At 28.4% G+C, this 13,636-nt stretch overlaps 1 protein-coding gene across 7 annotated transcripts in view; it reads left to right on the top strand.

Moving 5' to 3' along the window:
* Positions 1-13,238, top strand: part of LOC111044471 (calcium/calmodulin-dependent protein kinase type 1) — a 393,028-nt gene extending 379,790 nt beyond the window's left edge. For 6 of the 7 annotated variants that reach the window (XR_005573327.1, XR_005573328.1, XM_039443135.1 and 3 more), the window contains one exon: positions 7,522-13,238. Coding sequence is in view for 5 of the 7 variants with exons in the window: in XM_039443136.1 (XP_039299070.1) it covers positions 7,522-7,629 (108 nt within the window). In the remaining 2 variants the exon portion in view is untranslated. The remainder of the gene's footprint in view (positions 1-7,521) is intronic. The other variant, XM_039443138.1, reaches the window with a different exon arrangement.
* The last annotated feature ends 398 nt before the right edge of the window (positions 13,239-13,636 follow it).

The following is a 13,636-nucleotide window of genomic DNA, read 5'->3' as shown; positions in this document are numbered from 1 at the left end:
TGTTTCGTTATGAAAATAGGCCTATATGAATCCTATGATTTAAACTGAAGTATAATAACGCACAACTTCAACTGTTTAGTTTTCGAGAACATCAAATAATAAATTCTTATGGAAATGAATTACTTTTGTGTCCATAAATTCACTCATTAATGTTTTTTTTCTATTTATTTCACACAATCATTATAAACGAACATTAACTTATTCTAACATCAACTATAAGAAAACTTCATTTAGCTTATAGGCTAATATATAAATTGAATTCAAATCATATTTAAATGATTTAAATTTGTCACGTAAATTGATTTTATATGCTTAAATATACAACATTCTATTTCTATTCAAATACCGTTTATTTCAAGTTTCTTCCATATTTTTTTATGATAATTTTCATGAAAAACTACATCCACCAATCACGTGACCCCCAAATAGCATCAATCAAATAAATTGTTCTTCAGTAATTCACAAAAAAATAACTTTCATGTAGTAATTCTTCAAAGAGCATCCTTCAGTAATTTTACACGAAAGTACTTGAGATACGCAAAAGCACATTGCTAGAGTTATCTGACTTGTAGATCCCAAAAGTGTTATCAAAATATGAAATTACCATTCTTATCAAAATCAAAAATAAATTACTATGATTTTCAAATCAGTTGGAAGCTGAAAAATAATTACACTTCTCTTACATTATTATTAGCTTACGATTACTAGGTGGAAATATGACGTAATTCTAACCATTCATAAAAATTGGTTTTGGAATCAGAGGTGTTATACGGCTTTGTGGCCCTTTGGATGTTTAATTGTATTGATATGATGTTATTCCTTACTTTTATCGGAGATTGATCAACAGCTTTGATTGTTTGGTGTTTTGGGTATTTTATTGTAGCTGATCAGTCTATGTTGATTCGATGTTCGGTCTTCAAAGTGCTATTTTTTTAACTATTTGTATCTATATGTGTGTGGATTATCTTCATCCTTTTTGTCGCTTGATTGAATACAACTTGAAATTTTCTTCTTTGAACCGGACGGTTCTTTCCAAATTGAACAATATCAGTTTTTATCATTTATTTATATGGAAATGCAGCTTCACAATCAATTTCATGTTGTATTCAATGATAGAACAAATCCGTGAACAGCTATATTCAATGTTTGCTTTAAATGTCAATGGCAGTCAAAGGAATAATATTATCACCTTGTACAGATGATTGTTGACCGAGGTTTTGGTCAGCCTGCTGCTATATTGGATTGAATTATGTGTATTTTTATGTGTGCTAAAAACTGACGATACTATATTGTAGATAACTGTTGAATATGCATCTGTTTTTCATTCGAGTTTTACTTGGAAATATACATGTATTTTCATAATCATCATCATCATCATAATCAACATCATCATCATCATCATCATCATCATCATCATAAACAACAATCAAATAATGATTCTGTCATTATTTACAAGCCAATCTTCTCAAAAATTCTTGTTATCTTAGTATAATATCGAAAAATTATCTTGAAAATATAGGATTATAGGATATTATTTTTTTCTGTTCGGTGCTCATACAAATTTTGAATTATTTATAATTGACATCGAGAATACATGGATTAGAAATTCTGTTTCATTCAATTGATCCGACAGTAATGTGCATTAATGTCAAAATACAGTAATGACACTTAATCATCAGAGTTGTGGATTAGGTGGCTGTTTTATGAATGTGAAAAACTCCTAAATAAACATTTTTGTTCAAAGACTCATTTTTGTCCATAAATATTCATTCATTTTTTCCTGTTCGAATTCCACGTTCTCATTTATCGACATTTTTTCTGAACAAAAATCAGTTCACATCATACGATAGACCTTCTGATGATAACCTACTGTACTTGCTTCTGATACGTTAGTATGTACTATTACCAGTGGATAGTGGTTATTTTTTTAATTTAACTCTATTAATCTATTTTTACCAAGAACCAACAAACCAACTCTTCTGTTTGTTTATGTGATCTGAGAGAACGTTCACCTGTTAAAACAATCAGGCTGCACTCACACTTAGGGTTGCCACCCGTACTATATAATAAAGTATTGTACTTTATTTGGAGGTCTTGTACTTTATACTACATTTTTTCAGTGCATGTGATGCTGATGAGTTCAAGAATTTGTATAAATTGGTTTCATATTTACTCTCTATCCCTGCCACTTCAGCATTTGTGGAAATGGTTTTTCGGTGATGAATGATAAGTGGAGAGATGAGAGGAGCAAAGCATATTTGAATCTAAGAAATAATGAATCAATGATTCATTCCAATTTGAATGTTGATTGCAAAGACGCTTTGCAACTCTTCACCAGTAACAATTATTTATTGATGAGGCCAAAAGCAATAAGAAATATATTTTCAAGAATAACTAATTTTATTACATTTTTTATTAAATTTAAAATTCATTATTGAACTCTTTTTGTATTCCATTATATTCATGTATTGTATTTTGAATATCCATTCAAAATTACTATATTTGCATGGGCTACTTATAAAAGTTATTAAAAACATAACGCACCCTTTATTTATTTTTTCCAGGGGCAAATTCAAGCTCTAAAATCAAAAAATAATACTCAATAATCAGCCTTGTGGAGCACTTGATAGAAGAAAACCATAAATATATTGATATGAATGCTAATATGAAGATTTTAAACGTTGGAAGCAAAAGCAGTAAATTAAATTAATGTAAATTAAGATTTCATATTGTCTACACTACAGCAAAATGAAATAGTAATAAACTAATAAATATCATTCAATTCGATTTAGATAATCCCATTTTTGATAAAATTATGCAAACCAAGAAATAGAACATAATATGGAGGATAGTCTTATATGTACATGAATTAGTCAATACTTTTTTATTTATTTATTCATTTTTTAGTTTAACTTGAAAATGGCTAAAATAAGCTGAAACCGGTCGTTCTTTTAAAATATTTTTAATATTTCATAATTTATAAATAAAGGGTGCTTTATGTTTTTAATAAATCATTTAAACTTGTATTTTGAGAAGTACACATATCTTTGGTCAGAGTGCAATTTTTTGCATTAAATTTCTTAATCTTGTGTACCTCAAATTATTTTGCAATAGCCTAGAGTTGATTAAATTGTTGCAGAGTAACAATATAATGCATTTTTCAAGGAGTATAACTTACATTTTGAATTTATAAGACCAACTCTAAAACTTTTTGGATTAAATAACATAAATTATGTTTTTTTCATGATACTATATTAAACAATTCTTCTGTATGAGCATGTGCTTTGTAACAAATGAAATTAATTTATCTTTTTAATGATTTATGATTATTTTCGTCATACCAGTATGTAATCAATAACTTTCCAAGCTATTATATTCTTATTTGGATAAATCGAATTATTCTATAATAATAATTTATTATAATGGATTTTAATAGTAATCAGTGATATTCATCTCAATAATGTGTATTCTTGTGAGTATATATGAATGCCACAGAATGCTGACTTTTTGAATATACAGGTAAAAATGATATGTACTTTATTTAAACCTAATGTACTATATTTTTAGGCCTGTTATTACCAATGTACTTTATTTTTCTTAAAAAAAGGTGGCAACCCTACTCACACTGCGTTTGAATGCGTTTGTTTATGCATGTTATTTCTCTCTATCAAAAATTACGAAAAATTACCTTGTTTTGATAATAATCAATAACAATTGAACTATTCTATTAGGTTACTGAAATTATCATCCATTTTATAATTTATAGTACATTTACTGTATATTTATGACTTATTAAAATGATTTGTTTTGAATTGCACCTATATTTCTTTCCAATTCATGCATTGTTGATCCCAACATTAATGAGTTTTCTCCATTTTAATTTATTGTGCGAAAATATCCCAACATGTATACCCTGAGAATGATATACCAAAATTTGGGTTTCAAATGCATATCGGAATTATGTCACATTCATTTCAATACATCGGAATGATTCGTGCGTTTTTGTACGATTCATTTTCGTAGGAAAACGTGAAACGTATGAGTGCGGCCCAATAATTTTTCATATCTAAATATCAGTCACTTCGATCTGCGTTCATCCATAACTTACATCAACATATATTGTATTATACCTCATCTATAATGTAGCTTCTTGTACGTTTATACTGTTATGGAATGCAAAACTATGCTTTTTCTGTGCTTTTATGTTCTGGGTCTGGATATTGTTTCCCAAAGCTTATAAATTCTTGCAATACAGGAATAGCTACTTATACTGCGTTCACAAATATTATATATTCACATATTAGCGTTCACATAGCTCATATATTAGACTATTTTTTTAATGAAAAAGGCCTCTTTGGTTTTATTATGCATAATCTTTTTCAAGCCTTAAAACCCAGGAACTAAATCCTGGGTTAGGGAAAAGGCTTTTTATTTATGAAAATGGCAATCAACCATTTTTTCCAATAATGAGCTATTTCGTGACACAGGCTACATGTGCTTTGTTAATAATTTCAGACATATGGCAGTTCGATAGATATTTCAAGCTCATTTATGATAGGTAAAAATTGTGAATAAGGTTCAAGGTTCAATGAGTGATACATTTGTTTCACTCTACTTATACATGTACTTCATATATTAAATCCATTGAGAACCTTACTAAAATTTAGAATGACATAATTTTCGTAATACAATATGAGGCGTATATCTACCACTACAATGGACTAGGAAGGGTTTTTTTGTGAAAATGTCTCAGTTTGATATAGTTATGTGTTCGTTCGAATCCTCTGAACGCTAATAACATTGGACTGAAGACTAATGGCCTATATGAAATATAACTATCCAAAAATGCTATTGCAAAAAAATGTTGTCCCAGGAGGGATCGAACCCGAGATTGCAGATTTCGCAGATGAATTTGTCTCCATTAATTGTTGTTTAATGTACGCCGATACAAGTATCTATACGTATACCAATATTAAAATCGTTCAGAAGGTTCCATTTATTTTTTGCAGTTTTTGGTTTCAGTGGAATAACTCTATTTGCATCTCTACTTTATAATACTGTGGGTGAGTGCCATTCATGTGTGCGATATCTCAAATGTGCGAGTTTTTCAACGTTTCATTATGTGTTTATTATCTACAATTATCAAAACATTATGAATAATATTAATATATTGTCATTTAAAAGCCAAAACCTAACAGCCCTAATTTTTCCTTTTACCTTTAAAACCGAATTGAAAAAAGCCTTTTAGGTTATGTTCATACACCAGACAATTTGAAATCTCGCAGATCTGAGGCACTCCCTTGTGGGTGGAGATCAAAACTCTCCAATTTTCCACAAACATTTCGAAGAGCATGTGGAGATAAAATGTGCGAGTCTTCATATTATCGTTTGGTAAAATTTAAATAAATTATTGTAAGGTAGTGGACACTTGTTTACTCCATCTTTTCTTTTCTGTAGAGTGCAATTTTTTGAATGAATGAATTCTATAAATTTGTAGTCCACTGTTTGGATCCTAATTAATGTAGCACTAACCTTTCTGCCTGTTTGGTAAATTAGATTCTAAGCTACATTCTATTGCTTATCAGGCTTTTGTTTTCGAAAACATATTAGATGCATGAGAATGTGAATGTGCATGTGTTTGTTAGTGCTCTTAGGAAATAAATGTTCGAGTTGTGCTTTTTAAGTGGAAGGTTTTTCTTTTGTTTACTATTAAATTATGAACATTGAAGCTTCTATTACATCCAGTTTGGAATATCAAGTTGTGAATTCTCATGATAAATATGATTTTATGTGCATTCTACAATTTATTTGTAGCCTATTCAATGTTTTTTTACCTTCATTCAGCTTCAGATATTTTTATTGATGTTACTATAAACGTAATTATCATTGTATTTTATCAACAAAGATTAGCCTATTGCATCATTGGATAATGAAACATTATAATGGTTTATAATAGCTATATTAGTATATTTTTCCTAGGTTTATCTTATAATTCATTTACCACACTTCTAATTGATGCAATTACATCTCTATTTTCAAAACGCCTTTTGAAACCCACTTATGCATTCTGGCTATAATGGTCTAATAAATGTGTGACCAAGTGATTCTAATTCTGTCACATGCGATGAGGCTATCATGCAACGGATTGAACATCATAACCTAGTACAATAGCTACTAATCAGAATCCACAATTTGACAAAACCATAGTAGTGATTCAAAATGAAGAACTATACTTTGTATAGATCAAGTTGAGACTAGTAGGTAATTGAATATGATAATAACAATATATTTTGCAATAACTATTGTCAAAAATAATGAATTTCAAATAATAAATCATTTTTCGTAAAAATTAAACAAAATTCATTTCGCTCAACTTTTAAAAAAGTGAATTCTGCTAAGTAAATAGCTGAAAGGGCTATGGAGTTTAAGAAACATATTAAGATAAACTACTTTATACTATTTGAAGATTTCTATGATTTAAATGAAGTAAAAAATCCGTTACAATAACATTTATTATATAGAAGTAAAATTATGCATGTAATGATCATTTTAATCACAATATGTAACTATATGATTACAATCATATTACCTATTGCACTTGAAGTACATGCAGTAATTTTAGACAGAACCACAGTTTATTACAAATCACCAGGCAGTAATTCTATGTAATTGATACCATACATGTTCTATTTTATCTTATACATGTAAGACAACATTAGAGAGTGAATAAATAATATTTTCCACACGTAATTTTATTTGAAATATTCAATGTATCAAGACGAGTGAATCATTACAGTATCTGATAGAACGGCCCGGATTATAGATATGATACGTGCTCTCGGTATTCCCGTTAGAAGGGTTACTGCTTAAGGCCAGCACCACGAATCCACACTAAACTAATTTATTCCATGATTAAAATTTCTAAGTTGATTTCGATAAACTAAGGAGATTCTATTTTTAGTGCCACAAATATTAAAATCACACACTAGTTACGGGTATTGTAACACGGTCTTCCATGAACCCAGTCTTAAATAACGTGTTGTCATATTCCCTCGTCACATCTGGCTGTTGGACGAGATATAACAATCAAACCCACTATTAAAATTCAATTCCAATTGATTATTATTAAACGAAAATCCCTTTATTATTAAATTCTAAACTTTACATTCAAATCGATATAAATTTAAATTACATTACAACTCAACTAAATCAATACTTTTCGCACATTGAGGAGTGAAATTAAATTAAATTAGGAGTGAAGCCTGTTGTCTTCTCCAATCATAATATATTTATTATAATCATGATTTGTAATTGTCAATGACATAAATAAATAAATCATTCATTTACTATTCATATTGTGGTAATCTTTTGTAATTGCCAAGAACATAAAATCAGTTAGTAGTAATTAATTGATTTAATCACTTATTTACTATGAATATATTGGCAATATTGTCAAACCTATTTGTTGTAATGAACTGATGAAACTATTATTGTGTAGTAATTGGATTGTGTGTTTTACAGCAAGCATACCATGCAACAGCGGTGATAAGGCAAATGCAGCGCATGCGCCTGGGGGTAGCAACCACCAGTAACCTTGCACCTCACCTCAGCTCACCGCGTCAAAATTAGAAAATCGTCAACTTAACCCAATACTCCACGCAAACAAACATTGCTTTCCAATAATTATTGTGATCGATTGTTAATTATTGTTGATATTGACTCTTGTTTTCAACAGTTATTTGTGGCCTGTAAATTTCAACTAAAATACATATTAACTGACGTTGATGTTTTTGGGTAGATTTTTCAATTACAATAATATTATTGTATCGTTTCAATTAATTACTATATAAATACTGTAGACTATTTTCTTCTTTATTCCATGATAATAATGAACATTTTGGAGACCAGCATTGTCTTCTTCAAGTGTTAATTTAAAATTCTATTAATGTTATAAACATAGCCTACTTAGGCATATTATGTACTATTTTTTCAATTGACAACATAGTGTGATTGAACAGAGGGGAAGACATTCATAATCAATGTTGTTTATTTATACTATAGGTAGAAGTATTTGTGAACTGTGTACATTATAATTCTATTCTGGAACATAGATTATCGTATAGATGCATTTTTCTTATTAGCTACTACTTCCAGTTACACTGACGTTTTGGGTGTTCCGTCTCGAAAAACATTGTGACATAACTTTTCTCTATTTTTATTATAGTCTGTCCTCCTTCGTCTCAATGAATATCACCTACCTCGTTATAAATGTTACCATCAGTCAAGATTATTGCCTCAAAATTGTTCGTGGAAAGCTTTTGAACAATTATTCTACTAATAATTTCTACCGTATTTGATCAAGTATTGATAACATTTAATCAAATTGGAAATCTTTTGATTCGCAGTGCTAAACTGGTATTAGAAATAATGTAAATTTTCGAAATTCCGATATTAGTTAAAAGCTGTTAACATTTAGTTCATGCTCAGTAAGCTACACTCTCGTTAATGCTGTACCTAAGAATTAATAAATAATTGGTGTAGTACTGATCAGAGGCAGCTGAGAGCTGCATTTCTGCATTTCTCAACCTGCCAATCCAGGATAACCCATACTTCTTAGAATTTAAATTGTATGTTTTTTTACGTTTATCGGATGTATGTTTGTTCACAGAAGACTGAATAATTTGCTCGTTTGCAATAATACTAACGTTCTATACTATAGATGATGTGTACATTGTAGACATGTGTACATTGAAAAAGGAAGATACGTCCGTTTTAAGATAGGAAAATCCTGTTCAAATCATCAATATAATGATGGTTGTTGTTAGTGTTGCCATAAGAAAAATTATATTTAAAACGACAAAATATCCTATGTATAGACTAATTTCTCAGAGTTTTAGTAATGATCAAAAGAGTGAACCAATTATTTATTCTAGTTTTTCAATTATAGACATGGGCTCGTTATAGCATAACATCATGGGGGTTTTGAATTAGGTGGTTTAATAATTAAATTGTCTGAATGTAAATTCGGTTGATGGGCATATCATCAGACTTTACTGTACTGTCTCTTTACGCCACTTATATGAATGAGTACCTATTTCTCTCGTATTCTCATGACTAAAAATTGAATGAACGAATTGTCTGTTTGAACTGTTAGATCTGTACAAAATACTATCGTGAATAATTGGATAAATTAATGGATAAAAAAGGATTTACAATATTTATTAAACATGAATTGTGTTTAATAAGAATAAGTTCTGTGCCTTTGAATTTAATTTCCACATTTAGATCTCTAGACTTCCACTGATTGAAAGCAAATTAAAATCAACTATTTAGATGTTCATCTTTGTAATTCTATCAGAAAAACAAATCTTCCATTAATTTCGAATAAATAGCTGTCTAGTGTATGCTGTTGATTATAAAAGTATTGTTTGTAGTAGCATCTTTTGGAACTAATATATTGAATTTTTTATAATACTGGTATCTTGAGATATTTTAGGTACTGTTGAGTAAATTTTGTTTGTTGTTGTAATAAGCGCTTCGCTCTTGGTGAGATTTCAAACATCAGCAATAAAGCTCTTAAGAGTGTAATTAATCACTGATGTATGTAGCCTAAATTCGTGTTAGTTGTTTCACTATCCTAATCAAATCTTTATCTGAACTGCAATGTTCTTAATGTTATTCAAGTATAATATAATTCAAGCTCGAAATTGTAATAATTCCTATCTATTTTTCCGATAATTCACCCGAGCTGAATGCTCTGATAAATTGACTGTGCCGTATATTGGAAAGAAAAGTTCAATGTGACATTGTAAAGTGATTCGGAAGAAATAGATGTTGACATTTTTTGGCTCTCAATTAAATTATAATGTACCATATAATTAAATAAGCTGAATGTAGAGTTTTAATGTTGTTTATAGATTTAACCTTGAACCTCCCGCAAAAATAAATATAAATGGACCAAAACTTATATCATGAAATTAATTTGACATTATAAGATTTGTCTCCTTTATCAGAGACTTTCCTCTTCATTTATCTCTTTGGATCACTAGAACGAGTGATTGCTTACTGAGATATTGTATATTATGATAATAATAATAAAAACCTCATTCCACTTGTGTAGCATTTTCAAAAAAAAATTTGTTCATTAGTTTTAAAAAAAATTGTTCTTGATAAAATCTATTGAATTACAATGTAGTGACTGAAATGTTATTGCCACGGAATTTAGACATCTTTCTCATGATATTCACTGGCGTAGTAAGGCTCTTCATTGACGTTTTTTCAATTGGTTCCAGAAGACCATCATATTGTTAACTAAACTCTATTGTCTTGTCATCTATGCTCAGAAGGTATCCATTGTAATGTAGATTTTATCATGTAATTGCAAATCTTTTGTATCTCAGAAATTTCTTTTCATTCACATTGACGAAGCTATTTATAAATCAGAGCCAACTGCTGCTAACAGAGTGATTTCAAAAATATTCTGTTTTTAAATTATTCAATCCCATTTTAATATATTTGCTATCAGATGAACAATTATATATCACAATTAAGCCATATGGCTTTTGGATTGAATAGCATTTTCTACTAATACCATCAATGATGATCAATGGAGCAAAACATTATACCTCATTTCATATTAATAAATTATCAATGAAAATAGGAGGAAGGTTTAATAATTTTGAAATATGCTTAATATGCTTTTGGACACAAATTTTTTTCAGTTCTGACCAAATTAAATTTTGATCGATAAACTACCAACAAAAATAAAATATAATGTTTACTGGTTACTGATCGTTAGTTGTTATAAATGAATAACTTTTCTCAAAAAAGTCACTACTAATCTGTGAAAGTTCCAATTAACTTCCCATCCTTTAATAAACAAGGCAGTTATTTTTCTGTGTTTTTCGCGTTGTTAAACATGAAAACGCACACGCACACTTGTAATGATTCCTGATATTAGTTTTCTTTTTGAATCCGAAATGTTTGTGAGGTAAGAAATTCAATATGGCACTTGCATTAGCTTTTGTAATTTCAATTCAACATTGAATTGACAACCTTTCAAGCATTTTTTATTTTGTATAGTATTTTATTTATACTGTAGTTCAAATTAAAATCCTGGTGCAATGCATTATATGAAATTAAAAGATAATGGTTATATATGTGTATATTACATATTTATTTTTCAAATAAGCACTGGAACAGTGCAGCTCCTAAATTCTGTTTTTCATTATACATTAATCAATCGTCAATTGTTATCAATCAATGTTACAAATAGTGCTCTAATAATAAATTTATGATTATCTATGACGTCTCGTTGTGAGAAAAACTGGGACATAATCCTGTAATTATATATTTCAATAACCGTGTTAATGAGTCCATATGTCAGCTACAGGAACTCATTATCCTTCTACTCATACAACTGATAACTTGGAAGCCTATTAAAGGCAATAAATATAGCAATTAGTTTGACAAGTTATAATGTAATAGAGATGGCCAAATTATATTGGAAATGAAATTGAGCTTTGAAATCGACTCTCATAAGCATTTCTGTTTGGTTTTTTCTTGTGGTTGAAGTTGCCATTTTCCATAGAATATAAAGATTTTTAATCATTTTTCTATTGTAAATGGAAGATTTTTAATAAATATATTGTTGTTGGTATCTTTGTCATGCTATGTACATATCGTGAAATTTCAATTTATAATTCTGTAAAAAAATACATTTGAACCAATATTTTACGATTATTATTATTACTATTATTATTATGAGATGTTTTTTTCATAATCGTTGCAATATTTGAAACTTGTTATTTGATTGATAATACTGTTTATTCCTTATGTTAATATTTATTGAAACTTGGGTGTATTTTTGTTTTGTACTTTTATCATTTTTATTGATTCTAAGTATCGTTTAAACATGTGCAATAATTTTTTTGTGGAATCTATTATAACCATGATATTATTTCTAATTGCAATATATATATATATATATATATATATATATATATATATATATATATATATATATATATATATATATTATATATATATATATATTCTATTCCATTGAAGTTAGTCTATGACCAATATTATTGTAAATTTAACACTACCTACATAGATTACATTATCCAAACTATTGTATTATACTCATTACCGTACCGTAATGTTATTATAATCGTTGAATATTATTAATATCTAATCAGTCATATCAGCCAAGGCCTGACCTATTTGAATAATTTGCATATTTCTTTTCAATCTTTTCTTAAATTAAATTTTGTTTTCATCAAGTTTATTTTACTGTAGATATGATTGATTTTTATTTAAGTACAGCGTTGATTGAAGGAAACAGTAATGAATTGGACTGCTCATTTAGTACAAATACTTACATTTTACACATAAAGTAGACGATTTCAACAGTTTTCTCCGAAATCTTAAAATCTGCCTTTTATGGTGTCTTCAATGAAAGGCTTCTTTAGACTTAAATTTAATCACGATTTCCAATGAGCGAATTTTTCAAACATTACCACTGGAGATGATTTGGACGTGATGACTTAGAAGTGATCAGAATTCTATAAATTCAGTAGAATATTCAGATCCGCCTGAGATCAATTTCACTCATCTAATAAATATTGATCAGATACTGGCCAAAATAGGCTATGGAATATGATTTACAGTGGGCTACTGATTAATCTATATCTATAACTGAGTATTTTCATTCATTACAATTCTTTGCTGATTTCTTCATCGAGTTGTCTGTAGTGATGTTCAAAATTGGAAATCTATCTTTTATCAATTGATTTTTTAGAAATTTTATGAACATAATATTTTTATATATCATATAATTAGTTCTAGTGATTTTCTTAAACTTTTATATAAATTATGTAGATAATACTATTTATCAAATTCGAATTCGAGAGGAATGGAATTTTAAAATTCCATTTGAAAAAGTTGGTCTTTGTAGAAGATAATAATTTAGTGTTACGGATACATATATTGAAATGTTAACAACGTTGAATTAAGATTAATTTGAATTAATAAATTAATGAATTAAGATTTTAGAATTTACGTACAAAGTTCAAAATGTGAATTGAATTAATTAAAACTACTATCTATTTTTTGTATGTGACCTGCTTTTCATAAATTATTTGTCGCAAATTATTATCTGCAGGCAATTCTAAAATGTCCTTTTTGAGGAGATCTGTTAATATGGACAAAAAAATTAAAAACAAATTCACCAATTGTGTGATGATTTTCCTTTTGAGTCTATCTATCCAGCTATCTATCTATCTATCTATCTATCTATCTATATATACATATATATACACACACACACATTTATTTATATATATATATATATATATATAATATATATATATATATATAATATATATATATATAGGAGAACACTTTAAAGTTTTATAATATAAATTGAAACAGGATACACATGACACAGATAGGTTAAAAACACTTGAAAACTTACATTTAAACGAAAATTTTCGGGAGCTGGGCCCCCTTTGTCAATCACACAGGAAGTGAAGTCACAAAATTTTCGGTGTAAGTTTTTAAGTGTTTTTAATCTATCTGTGTCATGTGTATCCTGTTTAAAAAAATATATATATATATATCCCAAACTGCAGTC

The sequence above is a fragment of the Nilaparvata lugens genome, chromosome X (assembly GCF_014356525.2).
Source record: "Nilaparvata lugens isolate BPH chromosome X, ASM1435652v1, whole genome shotgun sequence".
Lineage (NCBI taxonomy): Eukaryota > Metazoa > Arthropoda > Insecta > Hemiptera > Delphacidae > Nilaparvata > Nilaparvata lugens.
Note: the sequence above shows the minus strand (reverse complement) of the source record. Positions and strands in the feature narration are given on the sequence as shown.